The following is a 27,220-nucleotide window of genomic DNA, read 5'->3' on the forward strand; positions in this document are numbered from 1 at the left end:
GTTTTGGCGCTGAACAAAAGCCATGGAAAAGTTATGGCTTGATGGCGACATTGTCACGCTTGATGTTTGAGACTCGGAGCAGATGACGTGCAACCGGTGAGTCAAGCCTGTGTTATTAGCTTTCCACCCCGGAAAGCAGCCGTATTGTCTGAAACCAATTTTCACAAACGGATTTCCACACTTGAGATTGCCTTTTGTTGAGGACACAAGTAATTAGGGCTGGCCTTCAGTAGGATTTAGAGCAGCCAACAATGCGGATGAGCCCATCCAGGTTGCTGGGGGGCTTTAGGATGAGACGGAGGCATCAGGAGGAGGGAGGCAAGCTAGCGTCATGTTCCCTCCTGACTGACTGAGTGGCTGATGACGTGTGACATTGGATTTAACATTAAAAAAAAAGTGAGTAGTTTGGAACATACGCCCCCATTAAGACAACCCAGTAGAATCTGTACTTTGATCACACCCAAAAGACCTTGAGACTCCAAACTCAGCACCTCACTCAACTATAAAAAGAGCTTTGCTCCTGGAGGACGCAACAGAAGACTGTTTCATCACAGAGAGAAAGCAGCAGAGGAGGAGGCGGATCATAATTGAGCGTCTGCAGGGACTGCAGCCATAAGGACGAGGGGAAAACAGGAAAAAAAAATCTTTTTGATCAGGTAAAACTTTTACATTTGACCAAAGATCTTCTATTTTCTTTCCTTTAACAAGATTGATCTGTCTTCATTCAGACACTGCAATATGTTTTCTGATTTCAGCTAGCATGGTTTTCCAAACAGTACTCTGTCTGTAGACAGCAGCTATCGATACTAAAGAGAAGAATCGTTGTAAAACACTGCTCAGAGAAGGCACTGCTAACGTACACATAGAACTCAGAACTGCTTTTAAAGTAATAAACTTACAGGGTAAAGAAGTTTGTAAATGTGTGGCAAGATATAAGTAAACTCATCATGACAAAATGGATAAATTATTAAATTCAAAAATACACTGAAAGCTGATTAAGCCTTGAGAGCTATAAATAAATTATGGTTTGCCAGTCATTAAAACACGATCTAAACAGGTACTAAAACATAGCATTTCAGTGTTTGATACATGGATACGTCTTATTAAAATGTATAACTTTTCCAATCAAATATTTATGGTTTTGTTCTTGTGTCATGTTCTTTACAACACACGTCTAGTTTTAGATTTGTGTATTTCATTAAAAGCTCAGACAGCAGACAAAACTACTATCAGCATCTTTATTTCTCCATAGCAATCGCATCAACACCGATTTCAAACCATGCTTGTAAATAGACACACAAATTAAGGTCACTTGACTAACAAAGGCACCTCTGTTGTCACCTGGTCTTCTTCTCAATCAGCCGACCTTTCGCTGGAAAAAAACTCACTTTGCAGTCATTTCATGACTCATTTTGAAGCTGATATACATAACAAACTGGAAGTCATAAACGTCCAAGCACATTAAGACCTCCGCTGATTTCTTTTATGTTTTCTGCTCACCATGATCCTCATTCATTCTTGTGCCGCACTTATTTATACTTCACAACACGCTTTAACTTGTTATGAACTGAGCGATCTCTGAGCCCAGTCAGCTAAATGACCAAATCTCCACACCATGTCAATCCATTCATTCTGCCTATTTTACAATGGATGTCAAAAGTTATATGTTTTACATTTAGCTCTTTTATGCTCGTGCCTAGAGTCTTTTTGTTTTATTGAGTTAGACATACTGCTGCCAACAGATGCAATGGAAAGATTTGGCGCTTGACTTCACTGATCACTTCTGCAGTAAGACTGTTGAATAATAAGAGCAATCTTTTGAACTCCAGAAAGCATGAAAGGGGTCACTTACAAACTGTAGGAACATTAAACCATGAATCTATAAAACTATCCTGGCTAAAATTGACTAACAGAACCATCCAAAGTAGCAAATAGAAAACTTGGCAGCTTAAAACTGGAATATCTTTGGGAAATATTCGTCTATATTGAGACAAGATGGAAATGAATTGAGCAGACCTCAACAGTGCAATATCTAACATCCCATAAAAACATCTATTGAGCGTTGAGTGAGTCTGCCAATATTTATTTTGGCTAAGTTTGGGCGGAATCAAAGCTATCTGAAGAGCGCTGCTTTGATTCTTTGTATTGGTGTTTCCAAATTTAATAACCAACAATCACCAAAATGTTAATGGCACACAAATCTGAATAATTAAGAAGGCAAATTTCCTGAATTTGGCAAATATTTTGGCACAAACATTTATACAGTAAATCTAATCTATAGATTAGATTTTTAAAGATAGTGATAGATATACCCATCTCACTTGTTCATCCCAATGGTTAATGTCATAATAATGTTTGTGAGAGAGCAAATCCATCTGAGTAAGAAGGTTAACAAATGAACCTCATATTTCCATGAGACAAAAAAAAACCAAAAAAAAATGTGTCCAATGCAACTACCGTCCAGGATACATGGAGTTTATCAAATGTTCACCATGAACCACAGCTGTCCAGGCACCTATCAGACAGGAGCGCCGTTTCCCTTCTAGCTTAAAAAAAAAAAAAAAGCAGCAGCAGTCAGAGATCCTTCCTTACCTTGGCCAGGCACTGAACGCCTTGTCCTTTTGGGAACTGGACATGATGCTAGAACTGCAGAACAGCAGGTTCCTAGTAGCTTCACACTTGATTCTTTCACCTTGTTTGGCACAATGTTCATCTTCATATATTTTTTCATCATCATCATCACTGTACAAATATCTTCAACCTTTCAAGTCCAAGCACATTTCTTCTGAGTTGATATTCAACTCGCTATGTTTTTTTTTTTTCATAACAGCGAGATAGAGAGAAGAGAAGGTAACGGTCCACGCAGTTCAGTTTGATAGAATTGTTTTTCTTGGACAAAGTTCTGACTACATTACTGTGAGATCAAAGGTCTGAGACATGTGTGTTATTATAGCGTTAATATAAAAATGATGTCCTTCTCAGACACATTTCAACAATGATAAGCGTATAACATTTACGTGGGAAGTTTTCAGATGATAAATACTATTTTCAGTGGGAGTGAATGCAGAAACTCTCACAGACACACACCAGCACACAACTACTGTACATTTATAAAAGAAGAGCCGGCATTAGTGTTCCCAAAAGCGCTGTGAAAGTTCTCTTCAAAATCATCTTGGCTGCTTTGAGGGCACATCAGACTAAAGCTTCTGCCCTGGAGGACTTCGAATATTTAGCTGTGTGGTTGGCAAAGGTGCTTCACACAAAGGGCATATACATGGATGGAGTTTTACTTTAGCATGAAGTCATTAAATACTGTGTAATGCTGTCAGCATTCTGTCCAGTGTCGATGTGATCACATAGATCACTTCAGCTAAACTGCTCCCACCACTTCATCTCCCAAATTCAAGACTTGAATCATTCTGCTCGATTTTGTATGTCATTGTTGACGTTAACTGTTCAAGCACACACAGTTTAGCCAAACAGATGTCAGCTGAAACACGTGAGACTGGCGATTGAACTCCTGAGATTGGTGGAAAGGTGTCCTCATGATCAGTTGGAACAAAAACCCTGCACCTACTGCAGCCCGTTCTGGAAGGCCCAAACCTGCGTTAGAACCAGTGCTAAAACCAGCGACAACTTTAACTCTGGAGGCCCGATCAATTGAACCATGGAAGTAGCAACCACTGGGATCCCAGAAAACCCAATCAAAGCGCTTTCTGAGGTGACTGTAGCCAAAATTCTCGCCTATGATCCTGATAGGATCTTAATAATTAAAGTACTTTCGAGAATAAAAAATGAGCTGATGATAGATGTTCTTGTCACTGACCCTGGCGTCTGGAGGTTCATATTTTCACAGACTCTTGCTCACACATTCAATGAAAAGAAAAAGACAAAACCACACATCCCACTGATGCGCTGCAGTAAAGTGTCTCGCTATACACTATGAAGCTGTTCCGGATTACGAAAAAGTGTGTGTTACACAAGACTTGAAAGCAGATTAGTTACCATTTTGTTTCAGTGCTGTGTTATGATGCAATTCAAAAACACACGTTTACAAATCATGTCCAAGTGAAATATGTTTTACTTACATAATGGCTGTGATAACAATCACAGCCTGTTCCATCTTGTTATGAAACCGCTCTCCTTCTTCTCTGCAGCTCTCCAATAAGCCAACGATGGTTTGCCGGTGTTGGCTGTGGGTGGTCGTGGTTGTGGCGTGTGGGTCTGTTCCGGGTTTGGGGTCCTCGTGTAGTGACAGCCCAGCCTGCAGTGACCTGAGCAGCAGACAGAGCATTGAAGTGAGTGTCTCTCTTGTGTTATTTATTTTCAAACAAATTTAGGACTGTTGTTACTAATGTTCAATGTTCCTAAATTTGCTTCGCGGTTTTCAAGCAGATGTTTAAATCTAAACGTTTGCACTCACACTAGTTCTCCTGACGCTTGGCATGAGTCCCAGATCAGTCTGTTAACTTTTCGAATGAAAACAATGCATGCATTTAAATGCTGATCAAGTTGGACAGGCGAATAATCTAAAATGACCATCGCCACGTCAGATAGTAAGTACGTTAGGAACATACAGCGGTGCCTTACTTTATATTCTGGCATGTCATCATGAGATAGATTGGATCTTCAAAACACAAATATTAACACAATTTTTCCAAAATGGCCACTTGGGCAATCATCTCAAATCTAGGGGCACGGACAGAATTCTAGTGGCCGAACGGTTGTCACAGAGAAGCAGTGTACTTCAAAGTTGAAAATAAAATTAAGAACGGATATTGCTACACAAAGCATCACAATGGCAGATGAGGAGCAGTTCCTTACACATATTCCCTTTAAGTCTGCAGAAAACAATCCCAGCTCAATCCCAGAATAGTGCTAAATAAATGCACGGAACCAAAAAAAAAAACCTAACCTGCTTAACCTTATTTTTTAATCCACCCAGGAATGTGTCCGCTCCTGTACATCTGGGAATCCAACTGACATCCCAGAAGTTAGCGAACCGCCCACGAAGACTGCTGACAACAGTGGTGATGACGATAACAGCAATAATGAAGATGAACTCTTGCTCAGCATCCTCATGAACATTCTGGCCTCGGAGGAGCAGATGCCAGACTCTGACCTGAGAGCCCACATCGACAGGCAGCGCTCATTCACCACGGAGAATTTCCGTTGGGGTAAACCCTCAGGGAGGATGGGCTCTAAAGGTGACAGGAGACGCTCCTATTCGATGGAGCATTTCCGTTGGGGCAAACCCCCAGGACGCAAGCGTAGGCCCGTGAAAATATCTGCCCCAAATTTAGATGGTGGCGAATCTACAGAGGGCAGTTTCCTCTCACAGTTCCGCAGACACCTGAGCAGCAAAGATGAAGGATCCAAAGAAATCAAGAATCAAGCCTCGAACAGAGGCAAATCACAGCGAAGAAAGGATGGGACCTATCGGATGAATCACTTCAGGTGGGGGAGCCCACACGTCTCTAAGCGGAATCGCAACTTTATGAGGGCGTGGGAGGAGAGACCTCGAGGACCGTTGACAAACCTCTTCAGGAACATTTTAATCAAGGAGGGGATAAGGGAATGAATAGCTTTTGGAAGAATGTGAGTCAAATTGCATGTTACATACATAAAGTGTGGTGTTCTCTGAAGCATGATGTTGAATGTATTTTCAAAGCCAAAGAAATATTAATAAACACAACTGCAACTTATAGCAATCTACTTATCATGTGACCTAAAGGAAGCTGCTTTGTTGAAAATATAAAGTATTCGTACAGTCAGTGTTCAAGTAAGAAAATACTATTCAAAAAATGTATGCACTATATTGTTCTTTTATATATATATATATATATATATATATATATATATATATATATATATATGTCAGTCTCATATTAAAGAATACTGTGTTCATGGCAGAGAGTTGCAATGTTGGTGTTCTTTAAGATCAAAAGGAATTCAGTAAAGTGTTATAATAATAAGAAGAAGAAATACTAAATTAAGAAACCAAAACTATGTCAAATAATTTAATTCATGAATATAAACCAATGCTCAGCTAAAATGAGAAGAACCACACGGGGAAAATGAAATGCCGCCCAGAGGGAGAAGTGTGAGCTTCACATGTATGAAGTCCTGGGTGTGATATCCAGCTTATACATGGGCTTATATATGAGACATTATCTGTATGTATAAGCAGTATGAATCATTTAGCTCATTTAGCTTAAAAGAAAGGCAGCAAAACATGATAGACCATTTACATGCAGTCACTCAAAGCCAGCTTGTTTTGGTAAAATTATTAAAACACTTTCAGTCAGGCTTTTATCACGCGCCTCATTGGCCTTTTCGGTTTCTTTAAAGAATTAGTAACTTTCATCTGTTTATTGGGGACAAAAAAAGTATCAAGCAGGAACATACAGTATATTTTGGCTCAAACCATTAAAGCTAAGTGGAGTTTCATTTCTAGTGCCTGTGCTGAATATTAATAATAGTCGAATTCTGATAAATTTCAAGAGGTGAATGAAGTTAAACTGTTGGTTAAACTGAGGTTAAATGTAAACTTTACTTTACATATAGACGGTATCACACTAAATACCACAACCTAATGATAGTCTGACCTTTTTTTTTTTACTGTAGAACATCATTTAAAAGCGCAATATCTTCATAATTTTCGTTCCAGACTGTAAAAATCTGACCCAATCTTGGCGCACCGAGCTGCATGCTAAGAGTTAGGCTAACATCGAGAAACCTAACCGCAGCCACTTGCTTGTTCTTGTATTAGAATTACGACATTTCATTTATATATTTTTACAATCAATCATTTCTTAAAGTACTTAACACTCGATACTGACCTTATAGTCATGCACTGGAAAATGGAAGTGAAGAATTCGAAGAGAAATATCAATTAGGCAGTTCATTCGTGACGTCATGTACTGGTTGACATTTGTAGCTCATTCATCTTCATAAGCAGACAAAACTAACGTACTGTATGAAATAATTCAAGATTCAACATTTTTATTGTCAATTTCAAGTAGGGTGATACTATAAATTGAAATTACGTTTCCCGCTCTCTTTACAGTGAAAGAATAAAATAAAAATAAATCTACGTATAGTAAAATATCAACATGAATATTGATAGTTATTATATTGACAATATATTAATATGCAATGTATTAATATAATATGTGTAATATAATATATGTGTAATATATGTTAATATATTGAGATGTCAGGAAAAAATGACTCATTTGATGTTACAGACAGATTTTATTGTACAACACAGCAACATCACGAGCATGCAAAGTCAGTTGGACACTCATAAGGCATGTTCTCTGAGTAAAAGCTGCCTTTCTCACTCATCATCCAAATTTAAAGTGCAAAGTTCACAGAGAGAGCAGATTTGACACAGCACTACACTGTAAACAGATTTATTAACCCGACATGTAATGAGAAAAGGAACATTTAGTCTGTTAAAAACACTACGCACAAAAAACTAGCAGACCAATTATACAAAAATGTATTTTTCAACTGGCAAAAAAAATATCATGGACCTAGAGTTCAGCTCTATTTGTCTTTTTTGTTGTCATCAGGTGGTGGGGGGGAAACAATACAAAACGTGTACGAAAAGTTTGGTCTTGAAAGAAGACGGCAATGACAGATAACAGACTACACAACAGGAAGGAGAGAACACAAAGATGAAATCTCACACGACACCCAGAGAAATGAAACGACACGACACAGGCACCACCGTCATCTTTGACACAACATGGCAGCAGCACACGCATCAACGGACGTGCAGGAGCAAAAGACGGTCTCTCACAGGGGGCACCAAACTGAACCAAGACAGCATCACAAGTAGCACTTCAAAACACCACACACCGGTTCGGCTACCTACAGATGTTGGCCAGGCTAGAGCCAGATTATTGCCATTATACATTTGTTTTTAAACTTCAATGGCTTGTTTTCTGCTGCTGTAAAAACAGCAGGATGCACCGCTGGCAGGCAGCAGAGAGAGGAGAGGAGTGCAAACTCATTGCAGCGTGACTCGGGATGGCATCAATACAGGAGTTAAAAAGTGAAATCATTACTTCGCTAAACAGATTGTTTCGGATGGACAATTGAACAGGGTGATTCTAAGTTCTCATGTTCTGCTGGTTACTCATGATTAAACACCTAAAATCATTAAAATCATCTGAGTTATAAATTAATATAAAACACATACACACACACACAGCCATATACTCTGTCCAATTAAAGATAAATATTTCTTTGTATATACAGGCAAAGAATAAAAATAAACATCCCTCTGCGAGTTTGATCTGATGAGCATCATGGTAAACACTTGAGAATGGTCGCGACATGGGTTCGTCTCTTCACTTGAGTCACCTGTAAGGCACACTCCGCTCAGAAGGACATTGATCCGTCTCTTTTGAAAATGCAGAGAAAATAACAACATCGATAAAACTGGAAAGGTAATCATGTCCAGGCTACTAATGCTTGTCACATAAAAGCACTTTTGGTTAACACTAAGAAGGCAGAACACCACAGAAAAGATGGACAGAAATGAGCTGAAGGAGTATCACTACAGCAGAGCAGCCACTAGTTTTACACATAGATAATGTTCTGAAATGAAGTATAATCATAAGAAATGATGTCTAATCAAGGCAGGTATTGCTGCGTGTAGTGGGACAAATATATAAAATTAACCGCCCTTTGTCAGGGACCTTCAGTGCTTTAGTAGTGTTGAGTAAATATAAGTCCAGCTAGGAAGTCTATCTAGAGGATTTCCTACCATTTTAATAAGACTAAAAGCTAAAATGCATTCTAGATACTGCTGTGTTGGTCATGTCAAGCTTGTTGTGGCAATGTTGTCAGTACATTTGGCTTCCTCTGGCTGCAGCGTGTCTGTTGTAACAGGAGGGTTCTGGTGACACTAGTAGACGCAGAGGTCGGGGAACTTCATCTCGTAGATGGGCACAGATCGACTCTGGGTCTGGCCGTAACCGGAGGAGATGGTTCCGGATGGGCTGGGTGGAGGTCTGGAGCGGACAAAACTTGATCAATTTCAGTTCCAGGTGAATCCACAACATCTAACCAAGACACGCACCTGATTGTAATCTCAAATATCTGATTCAGTTTGCTCTGCAGAAGTGACGCCTGAAAGGGACAAACAAGCGCATTAGATTGTGTAATGGCAAACCCAAATATATTTGAGGCAACTGCTTGTTTACCCTGGCACCGCAGTGGGCTGCAATCTCCTCGAAAGGGGCTTTCTGGAACTTCTCCACCACTTGCCGTCTCCTCTCTCTCTCCTGCTCTTCCATGCCCTCGCTGTCGACTGAAGGGAGACATAAAAGTGTTGAGGGTTTCAAGTTCATGGTGAGTTCCTCAACTAGCATGTCTCCTCAAAACATTAACATTATTTAGGAACAGGGAGACCATGTGGAGCAAACATTCACCGTTTACGGCTTGATTTATACATGGTCCTACAGCAGCACATTTAAACTGCCTGACTGAAAACAACTCTAGTAACATGGAGTCCTCTGTGAACTGTGAAGATACGCTGTAAATTACGTCATCATCACTGTAACTGAGGTTAAAAAAATGGGCTGAGCAGCAGCTTCACACGCCACAGATTAAAGATAGGTCAGACAGGTTCAAACGTGCTTGATTTTCACGCAAGGAACACATTAACAACAATAAGCTCCTTCAACATTTGGAGATGACAAACTTTTTATCGCTTGTCTTTCAGAGCACACGCACTAAAAAGCTCAGGGGCGATTCCTGGTGATGGTCTGGCGGCCACATGTGCCCCTTTGACATTTTCATTTTACAGTTTCTTTCTCACAACACCTTTTGCCCATCGTCTTCCCGTGATGTCTCAGTTTTATTTGTGTATTATATTTAATTCATACTGAAAAACTTTTATGGCTCTGTACTGCATGTCCATTTCCATTTCGGAAATGTATTGAGCAGGAAATGACTTGGAAAAAAAGAAAACTTTTTGATATTTCAAAGGACACTCATCAGAGGAATTAAATTTTAAAGAAAAAAAGAGATCAATAATACATAAATTATTAATCACATATTAAATACATACAAATTCTCAAGGTCAGTTTACGCTAGTCAAGTTCGCCATCTTCAAAGTTTAAATGTACAACTGGAAAAAACCAAAACAGATCTAAAACAATCACTACAAACACTAAAATATTACGGCTTCATATGATGCGCTGCATTTGTGCTGAGAAATAATGAGCTGACCAGCTACAAAACAATTGCACTTGCACAATGTTAAAAAAATTCCCTGTCTCTGCCTCTCCCCAAAGACAAGACCATAGCAGTGAATTAATGTATATACCAATGGCATTTTTCAGGGTCTCAAACGTGATCTCCTCAGCTGGGGTTCTCTGCATGACAGAAAAATATCATTAGCAGACATCCATGACTAAGAGAATAGCTCTCCGGTTTGATTTTACCTCCTCCTTCTCTGGACTGTTTCGAGACTCGACCTCCACCTGCAGTGAGATTGTCTCCCCAATGCTCTTCCTCTTCGACAAGCGGTCCTCGTCTAGTAAATGAAAAAAGGTCATCTAATGAGTACAAGCAGTGCTCACTAACCTGAACAACAGATATTTTGAGATACTGTATCTGCCTGGTGGATCAATAACCATTAAGCTAACACTATGAGGAACACATTACTAAAGGAAGGCCAAGTATCATTATGTTTTGAATCCTTTCAAAACATAATGGTTCTCAATGAGCGGATGCTTCAATCTTATAATAAATCCTTTGCACATCTTCATATTTTGTGTGTCAAAATAAATAAAACTTCACAGACATTGGCTCCATTCTATCCGGTGATGCACATTAGCAGAACACTGCCGTCATTTCTCCTCTTAGCTGTGCACTCTTACCGGTGAACTGAGGGATGTATGGTGTCGCTAGCCTCTCTGTGTTGTAGCCACTTCCACCAAGGACTTCAGTAATCTTTGACTGGAGGAACAACATGTCACCCTCGACCTTCTCGAGTGAAGACGGGAGCCTGAGAACAAAAGTGCTTTATTATACAGTCAGTTACTGCTTAGCAATAACTTCCAACAGAGCTCGGACATACTTGGGTCGATCAATGAAAATGTCCTCTGGCAAGAGATAGGGACTCTCCTTCTGCCTCACTTCAATGACCTGAGCAGGCCAGAGGTTAGGACAGGACAGGGGTCTCATGATCATCATCGTGTTACATAGCTAGCATACATACCTCGAGTATGTGCTGGCAGAAGGCGGGGACAGTGGTCAGTTGGCAAATGAGGTTGAGGTAGGCAGCAGCAAGAGCATGAACAGCACAACGGTTATAGATTGTTAGACCCTCATCTGTGGACAGAGCCAGGTCCTGTATGGGCAAAACATGAAAAACATGATCACGATTCAGGTAAAAGTTGTTACTCAAGCAACATTTTCACACTGAACTGTTCAGTTCAGTTGTAAAAGTCACTGATTCTTCTCACCCTAAAATTGAAGAAATTAAACATTGAAATATGCAAGGAACATTTTAAAAAGTACAACATAATTGTATAATAATTCAAAGAAAAAAATCCCTATGAGGAACAACAAACATGGGGAAGGAAAAGCATACCTGCAAGGCCAGAGCCAGGCGGATGAGGTCCACCACTACTTCTTCGTTGGCCAGCTCCACACTAAGAAGGCCCAACAAGGCGAAAAGATTCTCGTAGTGCGGCTGACCACTGCTCTGCTCTTTACAACCCAGGTAAATGTGACGATAGAGCTGCTGCCCATGCTGGAATACAGGTAAACACAGACAGAGTTTTATATATTACGACCACCACCACCTAAGCTTCATTTCAAACCACCATGAATTTACCTTTTTCATAAACAGGTTATCCTGCCTGGAACATTTGTCCACCTTGAGCTTGAGCAGAGAGATGTCTGTGATGATGCTGCAAAGAAAGTCGAGTTGGGATTCAAATTCAGCTGTATAAAAAAAAGGTTTTACATTGATGTCTACAGGCACCTTATGGTAGAGAATTTGGGTCTGTTTTCATGTCTGTCGATGAGACTGAGAAGGATTTGTAGCACCAGCAAGCGAACCTCCGGATCTTCAGTTAGAGAGAGGGACAACAGCGGCTCCAGGAAAGAGCTGGGCAGTGCAGTCAGCATGTTGGTTGTCTGGAAACCAGCCGTCACCTAAAGGAATAGAATAAGTTATTCGACTGATGTTTCTGAATAAAGGAGACAATTTTGCTGATGTTCATGAAGCACAAAGGTACCAGAAATAGAGAGCACAATGTTTTTTAGAACTAGCACATCCTAAAACCTTACCTGAACTAAAGACTTGAGGAGCATAACCTGGATCATTCTGGTTCCTTCAGGCCTGAAGACAAAAATTTAATTAATATTTAAATACTAACTCCACTGACGGTTATATTTAAATGTATATTCACCCAGAGCCAGAAGAGGGAAGAGCAAGATGAACGCCAGGAACCGGAATCTTTCCCATGATGAAAAGCATGACCTCTGACCTCTGGTAGGTTGGTAAAGTGTTGGCAAAGGAACCTGATAGAGATAGACAGATTACTCAGATGAATAGAGCAAGGGTGGTTTGAACACTAATGGACTGGGGAAGCACTAACAACACAAGCTACCCACCAATGGTCCTGATGACAGCCTCCTGCAGCTGTCTTTCCTCATGTGCCTTGATGATCTTGGTCCCGATGTTTGTGCTGCCATCATAAGTCCCGGTCAACTCGTAGTCCACACTCAGACGGAGCTGCCGCAGCAGAGTGTTGAACACCTCCAGCACGGTCGGTCCTGCACTCAATGGCCAAAATTCCTTAACAAAATCGTCCTCCTAACCGCAAGAGACAATATGGAGATGATCTCACCCACCTACAGAACCGCTGGCTGCAATAGCAGCTGCCTCCAGCAGAACCTCCACGATCCCAGCTCGCACCGTGGCTGAATTTTTACTGTTGGCATCAAGATGCCCTAGTAGCTGCTGGATGACTAGATGAGAGTGCTGGGACTGAAAGAGATTAACAAACCAGGCTTCACTTTCACTTTTAAATTCAGCAGAAATAAAGATCACATTCAGAGAGAATCATCCTCAGTCATCAGTCTAATAATATCAAACTATTTATATCTATCACTGGGTCACAAAGTCAACAGCTTCAAGTGACTCCTTGAAATCGGTTTCATCTCATGTGCATGACGGTGCACAGCGATGGGTGTGGACTATTTCTTTGCAGTGTAAGTGACTTAAACTGTATACAAGGGCTTATTCATCACTTCAGAGAAAAAAGTGAGAAAAATGGCCAGTAGATGGTGCTGTTGAGCTTTACTGAAGAGCAGCTGAGGGTACTTCAGATAAAACAGCGGAAAAGGTAACCTGCCAGGAGTAACACCACTTTTTCCTCATATTTCATATAATTTCAGGTTTCAAGATTAAGTCTATTAACAAGTTGTACCATGACTTATTGACAAAAGGAAAGGATAAGTGACACCACTTTACTCACCTGGATGGAGTACATGATGATTTTGAAGCAGCGCACTGCAAAGGTCTTTCCCTGCCATAGAGAGTGGTTATCTAAGTGCCTGCCGGAAAACAGCACCACGGAGAGTGTCAGAACACGTAATTACACAGGACAAGTGCTGAGTGAGCAGAAAAAGGAAACACTTGAGTGAAGGTAGAGTCTTGGCTCAGACTAAAAGGTTTTGACACGCTGAAGTCAAAAGATAGGGTCAGGGTGTCAGTGTGAAGTTGAAGAGTAACTCTTCCATTCAGTATTGTATCTGCAATATTTAAATTATTTTATTCCAGTGGTAGAATCAGCAACATATTTTTGCATTCTGAATCATTTGCTGAGTTTTGGGGAAAGCAGAGCAGACGGGTTACTTGATAACCACGGCAACGCCATCCGACTAATCCACTTAATAGAACAATAATTCATATTCTTGAACACATTAATCTTACTTAATACAAACAGGTAGTCAATATTAAGGTCTGCCAAATACCAGTGCCCACCAATCAATATTTGAACTTGATAATTACTATTGAACGGTTGTAGTAGCCTATGTGGAAGGAACAAATGGAGATAAATGACTGGTGCGTATAAGGGTTCCCAAAATATGGATGCGAATGCAGCTGCTCTCCAACGGAATTATTATGGGGAAACTGGTTAAGGTTGGTTTATAACTGATTTAAATGTTGAAGACATTTTACTAAGGGACAGTATTTTGACAGCAGCTTTGAAGGGTATTGTTTAAGTCAAATTCTGTCAACGGACATGGAGATACAAACTTGATTTCACTTTAAATTAATGAAATTACTTAAATCAGTGACGTGCAGACACTGACCGAAGCCTTGTCACTATAGAGCTGCTAGTATATTTTCTAGTGACCTTGTAAGGTTGCATCATGACATTCGAATGCTCGCATATGATCAATGAACAAGCATTGTTGGGATCACGTAAAGAGAATAACCAATCATGGACAGAGATGAGTCCCACACATGGAAAAGCTTTCGAGAAAATGTGAACAAGTGCATCAAATGACAATGAAATATATTAGAAGGCTTTCTCACATGAGTACAGGTGTGACAGCATTCTTGATGTTTCCGTAGGCAGCTCGTCCCAGCAGCTCCCTGAAACAGCGCTCCGTCAGTTCAATGGGGCTTTCTTTCTCCTTCTCCGACGCCTGCAGCGGTGACGGGGAGCGGCTGGAGGGGAAGCAATGCAGGTGAGGAGAGGCAGAAAAGTACGGGAGAGGAGGGAGGAGGTGACAGCAGAGAGAGGGAGTAGAGGGCACATGGGGAGGGTGGAGGAAGGGTGAGAACAGAGTCAATTTCATTGGCACAAATATTCCTACAAAAGGTCCATTTCAGGCACAAAAACGCTGCTGTGTCACTGCAGTCGTTCTCTAGAGACATTCTTGCTGCAGTTCCAGTGTTCTGCGTTTATCTCACATCTGCCCATAAGAAGGTTCCCAGGGGTCCAACAGCACACAGACCGGGTCTCCCTTTGTTCTCATGTATGTTTTAAACTAACTGCGCAACTCTATCCTGTGCACGAGTGGCCTTGGGTGGTCCGCCACTGATTTCATTATTTATTAAACGTGTGTTTCATCTTGACTGCTGTCGCAGCACAGAAGGATAAAGAGTGAATGTGACTTTTGGAAAGGACCTCTCAGTGAGCCTGCTGTAAGAAAGCTCCTAATGTATGGGCTGTGGGAAAAACAGTGAATGTAATACTCTCATTTCATCCACCAGACAGCAGACAAACATGAGCCGTCAGCAAATGCTTTGTGGTAATGGATAGTACTCAATTTCTATGAAAGCATATCTGGACCAGGCGAACGGGTTATGGGTTATTTCAATATTTCAAGTCACCATTCAATTCAACTCACTGCCTTACTGGGTCTGCACTAACCACTGCAGGCCAGAATCAGAGGATGAAGATGCTCTCACTGAGTCATCTACACCAAATGCAGGGAAGAGACACCATCTGTGACTTTAATTAGTCCCTACTAACTGCTGTGGATTTTATTGCAGCCAATGTGGGGAGTCCAGGCACTCACAGCAGGGAAGGTCTCGCGGTCCAGAAGGATGCTCTGTGCGTCTGCTCATCTTACCCGTCTAATGACTTAACCTTCACATCAGCCAAAGTCCATTTCAGTGCAGAATAACATGCATTTTGTCAATCACCCAAAAACCCATCCTGCATTCACAAAGAGCCAAAATCATGTATACGGACATCAGGAACCGTAAAACTTGCATCAACATTTAATTTGAGGATGGGCTGCAACAACTTGTCGACACTGTCATTAATAATGAACGACTAAATTGCAGGCAGTTGTTGTTCAAGTCCTAATGTCAGTGGACTGTTTTCCACCAACATGCAATTTAACTTTGGGAATCGGAACCCAATCGGAACGACTAAAGTATGGCAACATTTCACAACAGGCTGATCGAAGACTTAAGTGAAGTGCAACCATTCCCAAATGTACCTTTTGAAACACATTTTGAGCAATTAAAATGTGAAGTTTAAATACAAACTATTGCAATTTACAACACTACAACGAGACAATGAGCCATATTTGTCGACCCATAAGCATGTCTTATGGTGACAAGTTGACTAATTGTTAAGCTACTCTGTGATGACTATAAAAATCTGAATGAATGCATGCTAGTGCCTAGCAACACACAAGCAGAGAAGGACAAAAGGTAAATTAAAGAAGCCGATATGTTGAGGAAGTGACATTTGATATTGTGATTATATCATCTAGAAATAATCCAGGCAGCATCTAGTCTGTTAATGATATCTAATGACTGGTAAGTACACATCGGAGAACCTTAAGTGCAGCTCAATGCATTTACTACTTAAGATTGTGTGTTGAATGTCCAGAGAAATAGCATTACAAGGCAAATTACACCTACCTCTCTGTGCGCTCTCCACTTTGCAGGTTGAAGAGCAGCGAGGGCACGATCTTGTCCATGTGCTGAGGGTCCCAAATATTGGCCTGAAGCTCATCATTCACTGTCTTCCTCACTACCCCTTGGAGACCCTTGATACCTGCCATCCTGATCCTAGAGCAACAGACACAATTACATAACCGAATCTATAAATAGATGATTAAAGGCCGTCTGACTCTCTTCATCGTCTGCATCACCAACTGTCTGGATTATTTTTAAACAAGCCATTTTGTCTATTTTCAGCTGTTGATAAATGCAGGGAGGTTTAAGTTTTGATCAAGAGGATGAAAAGGTCAGTGGTGATCTTAAAATAAACAGAAGAAGCTGAGAATGAATATTCAGACATTCAACATTTGCCTCTATCCACTCACTTGGTGCGGACGTCTGGGTCTTCGTAGCCAGAGTGGCACATCTCACTGAAGCGTGACACAAAGAAGTCGTAGCTACGGTGGTACGAGGGCGTATCCTCCTCAATGTTGGCAAACTTCACAAACTGCAGGAGAAACAGACAGGGCAATGAATCTTATCAGGAGGACAGAAGTCTGTCCTCGAATGAAATCAGGCATCACACCGCAGGAAAAATGAACACTGCACTAATGCTGCTGCTCTTTACAGTTCTAGCACCTGCACCCTTTCACATCGGTCACATATTTTATTATGTTATATTCTACATTACTGTTATCCAACACAAAAAAAGAAATCCCTTTTCATTTTACAATAGAGGCAATAAACCTTTTTCGGACTCTGCAACATCCTTTATACAAAAACTAAAGGATTGATATAACTGGTGGTGCAATGGCACAGTGCATCTGAATAACTAATGTAAAATGTGTATCATTAATAGTCATTTAAAGTACTTTCAAAGTTCGAACACATTAATGAGAATTACACAAACACAGACCTTGTGGTGTTTTGCGAATTCATTTGGGCTAATTCTATTAAAAATCAAATTCTATGGTGCGTATCCTTTGATTAATGTCAAACTGCACTGTACAACTCATTAGGAGTGAAAGGCATAGAGCAGTCGGGGTGCCCTCCTACTGAGCCAGAAATGTCACCACTTAAACATCCTGACAGCTTGTTTCACCAACTGCCCAATTAATGCATTATAAATGGTTTTGTTTGGCAAGCCAGATTGAACCTGATGTAGTACCATGCTCTGCAGGTTTCCATACCAAAAGACAGAAGTAACTGATAATCAAAAAGGAGTGAAAAGTCGTGAAAAAATGCAATAAATGTAAGTGAAGTGCTCCATCAGCAAGTTAATTAAATGAATCCAGAACAGGGCCGGTGTGAAGGACGGTTAAGATTTCCTGGACAAGTGCCAGAGGGAGCAGCTCCAGGCCACAGCAGAGAACGAATAATCTTGTCCAAGTCATTAGGATCTACCTAGACTGATGCGGGACATCGATATTATGGAGTCTAAGAGGTACTTTAGTTCTTCTAGTCAATGTGTCTGGACTTCACAATGTTCTGTGAGAAAAAGTGAAATGTGACTTTCTCATCTGGAGTCATGAGGGCAGATTTTTGACTCTGTGGTGACAACAGCTATCTTCATTGGTGCAGCAGCCTCACAATCTCTGACAGGGTGTGACTGAAAAGACTGATTAAAAAGTTGTACTCTCGCTTAGCCCTGCAGGCGAGAACCAGAGAGGTGATACTGGAAATTTCATCGCAACTACTTCTTGAGACTTCCACACTGGAGGGCGGGTCGTGCACTTCAGCAGCAGAAACTCATTCCTTCTACACTCAAGTGTGGGTTCAATTTGCAGAAGTGCTATGCAGCTGTGCCCCAAACCTTTAGACCATAAACGCATCCAGAGAAGTAGTGGCATGTTGAGAGAAATACTTGTCTGTACAGTTGAGCTTAGAGGATGGCAGTGACAGTCTTGCAGTGATAAACTGTCTAATCCTCACCTTTCACCTCTCACTGTCACAGGTCAGCTTCAAAGTGGACCCACACTGAGCACATTAACAGGACAGACTCAAGAAAGAAAGTATACCTGAGGTGACGCTTGGACCAAGTGTTTCTCAAATAAGTGAACAATAAGAACAGCACTAATCAATTCCTCCAAATATTCCCAACAACATGCATTATCAACAGATTAGCAGCTACATCTGTTCAACATACACACCCATGTGCTTGAGAGACTGACAGCAGAAAGATTATGAGCAAGATGCGTGTCTTGACAATCTGTGTGGACGACAGCTGAGCTTTGCCAACGTGCTCTGCAGCTAATCTGATTCCCTTTATGCATCCCCTGCTGACCCTGCCGGCAGCACTGATAGCTGCTTTCCACATCAGTCACTCACTCTACTCCGACTAAGATTTTGGGCCTGTTTATTCTCTAAATATCTGCCTTCCTGGAGAAACTTAATTGAGCCATCAGTTTCGGGAATGCAAGAGAAGAATGGAAAAAGAAGATGGTAGTAGTCACCTTTGAAGACCCTAATGAACCTGTGTTTTAGAAAGCTCTCTTCTATTAGTACCCAAGTACACAATGGATGAAGTCTGAGGACCCAGAAAGACACCCATTGAATACAGAGCAGGTTACTTCTTTGCCTTTCACTAAGTTTCACCTTAGAATTTGTAGACATTGGTGCTATAAAAAGGAGTCTTTAATGACTACTCGAGATAGAAAACTCAAACTAATTATGCGAATAGAAAAGATTCAGACAGAAGTCTTTTGTTGAAGCTTCAGATACCCTGCCTCCAAATGAAAATGAAAATTAAATGTCAAAGGGCATGTTAACTCTTGTCTCTATTTTTGCCCAAATACTTCAAAAAAGGTTCAGGAGTAGTTGGGAGATAATGACTACTAATTCCAATTTTCAGTCAAATAATATTTCGGAGGCAAGAAATAGAAAATAAAACACTGCTACTTACCGAGTTGGTTCCAAGGATCTGCAAACTGGGTTTGTCCGACTCAAGCAACTTCCGCACCATCTTCAAAAAACTCTCCACAAAAAGGTTGATACTCTGACAGTGACAGGCCATCAGCAGCTGGTCCAGAGCTTCCATGGCGATGCACACATATCTGAGTGATGGGGAGAAGACAGAACAAAATCTGTCAATGTCACAAGACTAAACTGGTCTGTTTGTTAAATGCAGAATGCGTGAAGCAGCAGGAATCATATATCTGAATTAGGCAGACAGTTGTAGGGTAGAATATTAATTAGGATGTCTGTGGTTACCAAAGCGTCATGATATATTTATGAGAAAAATTTTAAGACACTTTTTTTGGCAAAAGCGAGACAGTCTATCATCACAGTTCAAAGAAGACGCACATATTGTTTTATAAATGGCAACCTGTGGGTCGTGCCTACCCATATCTGTGCCGAGCAACATCCCTTGACAACCTCTCAGACAGGTACGCTCCGATCCGGTCCAGTTTCTCTGGAGCTGACAGAGCGTAGAATGTCAGCTTCTCCATGTTGGCCTTCACCAGTCCATCCTGGCAGGTGACAGAGAGAGAAAAACATTGGACTGGTCAAATGACTAGAATTTAAATTCTGGATCCCTCAACCACTTTTTAGTGTGGAAGATACTCAGTAAATGAATGTTCATTTCAGTGTTCTTATACATTGCAAACTTACTTTAACTAAACTTAAATTAGAACGATAACCCACATTGGTAAAGCAAAATTAGATCAAAGACTACTCCTCCGCTTTTCCCCTTCCCGTGACCTGCTTCTCACATGTGTAGATTAGGTCTCACTCTTGACATTTATTGACAGAAAGGTTCTACATAAGGAAAAAGCAGAGAGATGCCTTTGTCATCTTGTTTTCTCATACATATATATGTTGAAGTTTAAATACTGTGAAACACCACATTAATTATGAAGTAACAGTTACACGATTCCCAAGACTCCACACCAATGTTAGTTACACTTCCAATGACAGTCGTTCAAGCAGAGAAATTCTTATTTTGGGAATTCAAAGTCAAAAAGAAGTACTTCAGATTTGGCAGAAGATCTGACGGCTAAAGTGGGTTACTGCAGTTGAACAGAAGCACAGATGAAAAGCTTCCGCAGCCAACTCTGTTCATGAGTCATCGGCATCAAATTCTAAAACATGAGAGCTCCAATATAACCTGCAGTTGGACATGAAGAGTGTGAAGGCAGATGACACGGAGGAGGTTCGAAATTCAACACACTACAAGTCAATTTCACTCATGTGTTTGAGGAAATTAAGCGTCAAAGCGTCGTAGACTCAGTGTGTTAGTGAAACTAATCTTTGATGCCCCATGTTTCGAAATTATCCAACAAGTTCCAGTGTTTACCAAACAATCTTCTGAGTATTGTGTCTTACCTCGGGATCTTCTGGGAAGATGTTGTCCACCAGCCTCTTATACCGAGGCCGGAGCGCCCCACAGCAGCCACAGACCCCTAAGGAATACAAAAGCAGTTGTCAGGAATAACTGTAAACTGAAAATATCAAATTCAACTTTTGTGTGTTAACCAGAAAATTCAATATAGATTCTCAGTTATGCTGTACAGAAAGAGAAGTCTCACAAATCGCTCCATTATTATGGTCTCCGAACAACTTCCCGACAACTACACTGTGATAATTCTGCTGAGAATAACAAAAAAATGTACCCATCTACCTCATGTCTTCACCAGACAAATTAATTCCTTACAAAAGGATTTGTTAAGCTTTAACTTTTCTCCTTTTAGGAATCAAGCCACAAATGAAAGCGGGAGAATGATTCTTCACTGTGCCTCCTGTCAAAACCAGCATAATGTGACAAAGCATATTCTGACAGTGATACTATTGTGTCTAGTCTGCGTTATAAACAGAAATGTTTGAGACGCAGAGAAATATTTGAGCACTCACAAATGTGTTTTCAGAGTCAATAAGAGTTGCAAGTAACTACAAATGCCAAACATATCACTTGGTTATGGAACAGTAGTTGCTTTATGCATCAAACATTAGCCACACAGCATGATTTGAGAGCCAACAAAGATTATTAAGAAAGTGAGCAAAACAAAAACATAGTTGACACAACAGAGTCCCACTGTGTTGTATAACATCAGCTCTGTCACATGACCTAACAGGAGCTATTGTGCAGAAGGCTGTTTGAAGTTGGAAAGATTACAGGAGGAATGTGGTCACAAGGAAAACAGGCCAAAACAATACCACCACACAAACACACACACGGATTGTCTCGGTTTCCATCAATGCACTCAAGAGAAGCCTTGAAGAGTTGTGAGGCAATAGCTGATTGCTTGGTTTTGATTGGCTGAGGACATTCAGCAGTGGTGAGTCATAAAGGGTCCCGGAGAGGATAAGGAAAAGAGGGTCACTATAAAATACCCAGAAATAGCTGCCTTTACATAAAGTCTTGTTGGAGCAGGAATTTGGGAGAACATAATACAAGAAAATTGAAACGCGGTCTGTTTGTTGAGACAGCAGGCTTTATGAACAACTCCAGAGGATGGTAAACAAAAATAGCCTTTGCTTCCCTTTTCTCCTCACATGAAGAAGCTTGGTATTTAAATCCAAACAAGTTACTGGGAGTAACCCACATGATTGTAAAGATGGCAAAAAGAAAACAGTCTCAGCTCGTCACAGAAAAACACTTATGTTTGAAGAGATAAAGACAAATTAAATGCATAAAAAACCTGTGACCTTATGGCTTCTGATGACAGAAAAAGGTCTTCACAGAGGAGGGAGGAATTTCTTAGTGATTGCTGTGTTTTAAGGGTGTATGATCTATCACTGAAAGCTATGGGTCTATTTATAGATCACCTATTCTTCACTCCATCACTTCAAACACTAATGAAGACTCTGCACTCATCCCTGCTATGCTGGCCTGGGGCCAGTGAGCTGGAGTCAAAGATGAAAATGAAAAAGCTTGTCCTTACGTGTGGACACCAGGAGAAATGGCCCCTTGAGCAAAAGGAAGGGATGTAAGTGTGATGGGGGAGGTTGTGAGTCACAAAGCTGAGAGGTTCTTCAGTATGGCCATCAATTCATCAGTCAAAATCCAATGGAAGATGACGATGCAAATATCATTTGAGTTAGATTAGAAAAGATTAGTTATCTGGCAATACATTTTTAATAACACGTTTTGTGTGTCACTAGGAATGTATGTTTTGAATCTGATTATTTTTAAGACATCATCATCTTCCTTAGAATGAGAGCCACCAATACTGGGACACAAAAAAATACAGGCCGGAAAATAGAGACCACAATTGTGGGTGTTGATGTAAGAAGTGACAAGGATAGGTAGGAGGATAAGTATTATGTTTGTGATGGAAAACACCTAACAAGGGGTCTCACGACATCCGCCCACACTGTGCTGCGAGCTGCCAGCATATTTAGGGGCTGCACACTGAAACTCAAGCACCGTTTTAATCACAAACCCACACACAAACACGGTGCCGCTGCATGCAAATGATAAACTAATACAGAACTAAATCATTCAATGGTGGATAATTTAATGGTAATAACTCTATGACTATTATCACCCAAGAAGCCATGAAGAATTTTCGAGTTTCCCAACTGTCAAAATCCATATGCCATTAAGCATCTTTGATATTGTCTATTCATATATAAATGCAACTGTTCCTGTTTTTAAGAGCGCCTGCAATATTATATATCTATATATTAATATATATATATAATGAAGTCACAAGGCAGTGATAAGAATATTGCTGCATAATGGTATCATGTCCTTAAGCCAACATCCAAGTCCCAAGGCTGGCAGGGGAGAGTAAATATAGTTTGGAAAGCCAGTCAAGTGAATATTTAACACATCCAGGATCTGTGTTTGCAGAGGCTTCTTCCTCAGTGAGGGACAACTGCTATGATGTGACCTCATGCAAAAAACAAAAAAAAACACATTAACTCACTCACTCATATAATTAGCGTAAACAAGATACCACCTGAGCAAAGTGCACTTCTCATGAAGCAAGTCAGGGGCTACATTACATAAGAGGAAGAGGGGGAACACCAACCAAAGTCTGCTATTTTTATATCTGCGCACAAAGCGGAGGGGAGACACAGATCGTGACGAATGATAATTGGAAAATTGATAGAGAATGCGGACAAGGTGTGAAATATGAATAACAAGCTGCTGTTTCAACAGCGCATGTAAACATGTTCATTTGTTTTGCAAAACACACATCCATAGAGGAGATGGTCGTATAATAGTGAGAGAGGTCCGAGGTGATCAGACTTAAATAAATACATGTTTGCTTCAACAGTATGGTGGGAGAATCAAAGCCATAACATTTGAGAGATTTATACCATAAATTATATTAAAAAGGAGTCATACTTATTATTCGTGCTATTCGAGCTCAAGATCAGATTCCATGATTGTCTTGGCTATATATGAAACCTCTGAATTGAAACACCTCAGTCGAGTTGACTGTTCTTCAAGCTCTAAATGTAGAAATCTGAAGCCATGGAGCCTTGGGCATCAGGCATAAATCTAATGTTACAGTCTGCAACATATCAATTCAGCACTATATGTAACAAAGTAGCTGTTCTCATCCATACACATCTGCACGTCTATCATCATTTAATCCTTGCACTTAAAAGTCAGCTTAGCAGCACATATTCAATGCTGTAAAGTGGCATACGACATGGCAGGAGTAACGTGACCGCCACGCTAATGTGCAGACAAAACAGCCACCAAATCCCTGTGCCATGAGCGATGCACCATGCTATGAATCACTATCAGATTGGAGCTTTGTTGTCAAGGGAAACAACAATTCATTACCTAACAACCTCGAATGTTTGCCCATCAATAGTCTCTAAACTCAGAGCCAAGCTTAGTGCATTTTTAATTAGAGTAAATCGACGTGCCATCAATCAATGTCCCAGTAAAACCATTGGCACTGTTAACGGCAGAATATTCCCCAGGGAATTCTCGACAGGGCAGGGAACCTGGCACTGCACTTTTGCACAATGAAGACGGCAATCATTTAGTCACCTACTGCCGTTTGTTTTCCGGTGGATAAGGGGAATTGGACGGTTTTAACATGCTCCTGCGTCAATACAAATCCCAGGTTGAGCCCTCCCCCTCTTGCTTAAAGAAGGCACCTGAAGCGACCATTGACACTGGTTTATCAGGAAAACTTGGCCTGGAGTAAAACATTATGTAAAGACAATTATTCTGTCGGTTGCTAGTAAACAAATGAAGCTGATGGATTGAAAACGTTGAAAACTACTTAACAATGCAAATTTGTTTAGAAATTCTGAGTGGCAATACCCCCAACAGTCCATCACAGAGCATATTGAGGCAACTTATATTGACAGCTTTGGGTATTTGAGAGACAACAATTGAATTGAAGGTTTTGGTTTATAGTAAGAATGCAAAAATATTTTGTCCATATTAATAAAAACAACTGTAAAAACATTATACATGATATTTAGCTATATTTTTAACCCTGACTGAAATATTTTTAACTGAATAGTGGAACTGTTGACAGGATTGGAATGCACACATAATGTCACATGGTTTTGTGTACAATTCACACAGTGGATGGCGCTATGATTTCAACACATTTAATAAAACAACAAAATGAAGTTGAAGCCATCAGGTCTCTGTATCTCATATAAGTAAATGGGAGTATCTAAGACATTTCTGGCAAGTGGCTATATTAACCTACTAGTCCAGAACACAACAAGCCTATTTACAAGAATCCTTTAAGAGCAGAGGAATTAATTCCCAAGATCGAGGAAAAGAAATATAAGAATGAGGCCTGAAAGACAAAAATTGCTCACTTTACCGAAAATAAACATTTCCAAATGGCTGTTCCGTTCCAAAATAGTGCTGAAGCCTCACCAGAGACAACACAGTCCTCTCACTAATGTGCTTCTACGGGAAGTGACCGCCTCTTTCTGAGGAAGCATGGTTGTAGAATGTAGCAAAACTGGCTCGGTACTGGATGCCTTAAACCACTCACATTCTTAAATTAGCCCAGAAAAAAATGTACACACAGACATGCTTAAAATCTGAAGACTGATTGTTGTCCTTACCGTACATCGATCGTGATGTTGGAGGCTCTCACTACAGATGCTTATGTTTCCCCTAAAGGCTCAGCCACTCATAGAGACATGCTGCTGTGCCAATAAGCACCGCAAACACACACTCTGCTCACACTGGAATAAATGCCTGCACGTGTGCTCGGAGCTGAAGGCAGATGAATGCGCACCGTGATTGGTGCAGAGGCTAGCTTGATGCAATGAATTACACACACACACACACACATACACTCTCACTCTCTCGCTCCCCCCACTGCGCAGACACACACACACACAGCAACATACACGCAAAGCGCAGCTGACAGGCAACGTCAGAGCGAGCGTGCCGTGATGACCTTGGATTTTGCCGTTTGTCTTGGTTTGTCCTCAAAGATGTAGTGAAGGTTTCACATGTAGCTGTGGTTACTGCACACGTTTTAATCACATTTCACAGTTGCAAGGAATCGAATGCTGAGAAAACGAGGATAGAGGAGGAAAGACCTTCGATCCAACCTTCTCTCTCTCAACCTTTACTTCACCATGAGCATCATCGAGACTTCTGCAGTGCATTTATGATACATCAGAAACACTTTCAGGGAGATTTGAAATAAATTATATACATGGCAATAAAGATAGTAGCTAAAAATTGCTTTCTTTTGTTTTTATTTTAAGATTAAAATATATTAATTGATGGAACATTTTAATAAAGTGAGATGGATTATGTACAACAACTTCTCAGAATAATTTCTCGTATCAAATGATTTCTAACCGAATATCTTCTGCAATAATAGTTAAATTATTTTCCAACGCTAACATTGATAATAAAAATGGTTTAAATGGTGATGACGCGTGTCCCAGGTATATGGGACAACAAAAGCACAATACACCAACACACAGCTCAATCCCGATTTAATAGGAATACATAATGCTGTTCCGAGTATTAAGAGAAAACTAAAGCAAATCTAACTTTACTGCATTTACAAATCACGCTGCAAAAACATTACTAAAACTGTGTCTCTTATTAGCACAACAATTAAGCTCATTGACAAGTGCCACAGGCTGAACAGAGGTTGTATTGTCACTTACCCTTGCCAACACGATGGTCCAACAGGGTGCGACAATCCAGTGCCAACCTCTGAGAGGCCGGGACATCGGGTGCAGGCAAGGGCATGACAAACACACTAAAAGCAACAACTACCAATCTTTAAAGCAACAAGCTACAGAACCACATAAATAAAAACCTACAGCAATTATCAGATACGTTGAAATAGAATCTAAACAAGCTCACATGAATATGTTTCAAACTGTTCCAACCTGCTCTACTTCACCATAGATGAGTCCCCAAAACAAAAAAAAACAGAATAAATAAAAAAAAACGTATGTCCCTTAAGTGCTGCTCCTCTGGAAAGTCAAAACCAGCGAATAATCCTTGCAGAGCAGTTGCACTTGAGGTTAGTAATTCATATTAGTACATAAGACAGGTTGACCGTATTATGTGGAGATTAGCGATGTGTCCTTCAATAGCTGAACTGGTCTCAGTGCGCGAACCTCTCACTCTCATTAATATCCATCCGACAACACAATGCATCCCTCTATCCACTCTGGGTCAAGAGGACACACAAAGAGGAGGGCAGAAGGAAGCAGGGAACAAGAGAATCACACGATAACCTTTCAGTTTGTGGGCTTGATATTCAAGGAATTTGGTGCAATAAAAAACCATGTTAGGATTTTTCCAGAACTGGTCGTGCATAACATTTTCAGGCAAAAATGTCT

At 40.6% G+C, this 27,220-nt stretch overlaps 3 protein-coding genes across 3 annotated transcripts in view; 1 reads left to right on the forward strand and 2 right to left on the reverse strand.

The window, feature by feature from the left end:
- Positions 1-6,929, reverse strand: part of LOC128768635 (tyrosine-protein phosphatase non-receptor type 14-like) — a 55,754-nt gene extending 48,825 nt beyond the window's left edge. The window contains exons 1-2 of the mRNA XM_053881632.1: positions 6,843-6,929; positions 4,089-4,274 (exon numbers count right to left, since the gene is read on the reverse strand). The gene's annotated coding sequence lies outside the window, so the exon portion shown is untranslated. The remainder of the gene's footprint in view (positions 1-4,088; positions 4,275-6,842) is intronic.
- On the forward strand, positions 496-5,831 carry LOC128768641 (pro-opiomelanocortin-like). Its single transcript, XM_053881639.1, has 3 exons — positions 496-656; positions 4,158-4,298; positions 4,946-5,831. Exons 2-3 carry the CDS (start codon positions 4,176-4,178, stop codon positions 5,579-5,581), a joined length of 759 nt encoding a protein of 252 aa, XP_053737614.1. The 5' UTR covers positions 496-656; positions 4,158-4,175; the 3' UTR covers positions 5,582-5,831.
- Positions 6,930-7,255: 326 nt separating the features above from the next.
- Positions 7,256-27,085, reverse strand: LOC128768638 (protein EFR3 homolog B). Its single transcript, XM_053881636.1, has 23 exons — positions 26,534-27,085; positions 20,783-20,859; positions 19,799-19,926; positions 19,359-19,509; positions 16,843-16,964; positions 16,436-16,585; positions 14,585-14,719; positions 13,518-13,596; positions 12,892-13,027; positions 12,652-12,813; positions 12,447-12,558; positions 12,325-12,376; positions 12,017-12,189; positions 11,867-11,942; positions 11,621-11,782; positions 11,246-11,377; positions 11,105-11,172; positions 10,905-11,032; positions 10,467-10,558; positions 10,349-10,397; positions 9,222-9,328; positions 9,098-9,147; positions 7,256-9,029 (listed from the first exon to the last, which is right to left on the reverse strand). The coding sequence occupies exons 1-23, from the start codon at positions 26,616-26,618 to the stop codon at positions 8,924-8,926; spliced, it is 2,532 nt and encodes an 843-aa protein (XP_053737611.1). The 5' UTR covers positions 26,619-27,085; the 3' UTR covers positions 7,256-8,923.
- Between the last annotated feature and the right edge of the window lie 135 nt (positions 27,086-27,220).

This window comes from Synchiropus splendidus, chromosome 12, assembly GCF_027744825.2.
Source record: "Synchiropus splendidus isolate RoL2022-P1 chromosome 12, RoL_Sspl_1.0, whole genome shotgun sequence".
Lineage (NCBI taxonomy): Eukaryota > Metazoa > Chordata > Actinopteri > Syngnathiformes > Callionymidae > Synchiropus > Synchiropus splendidus.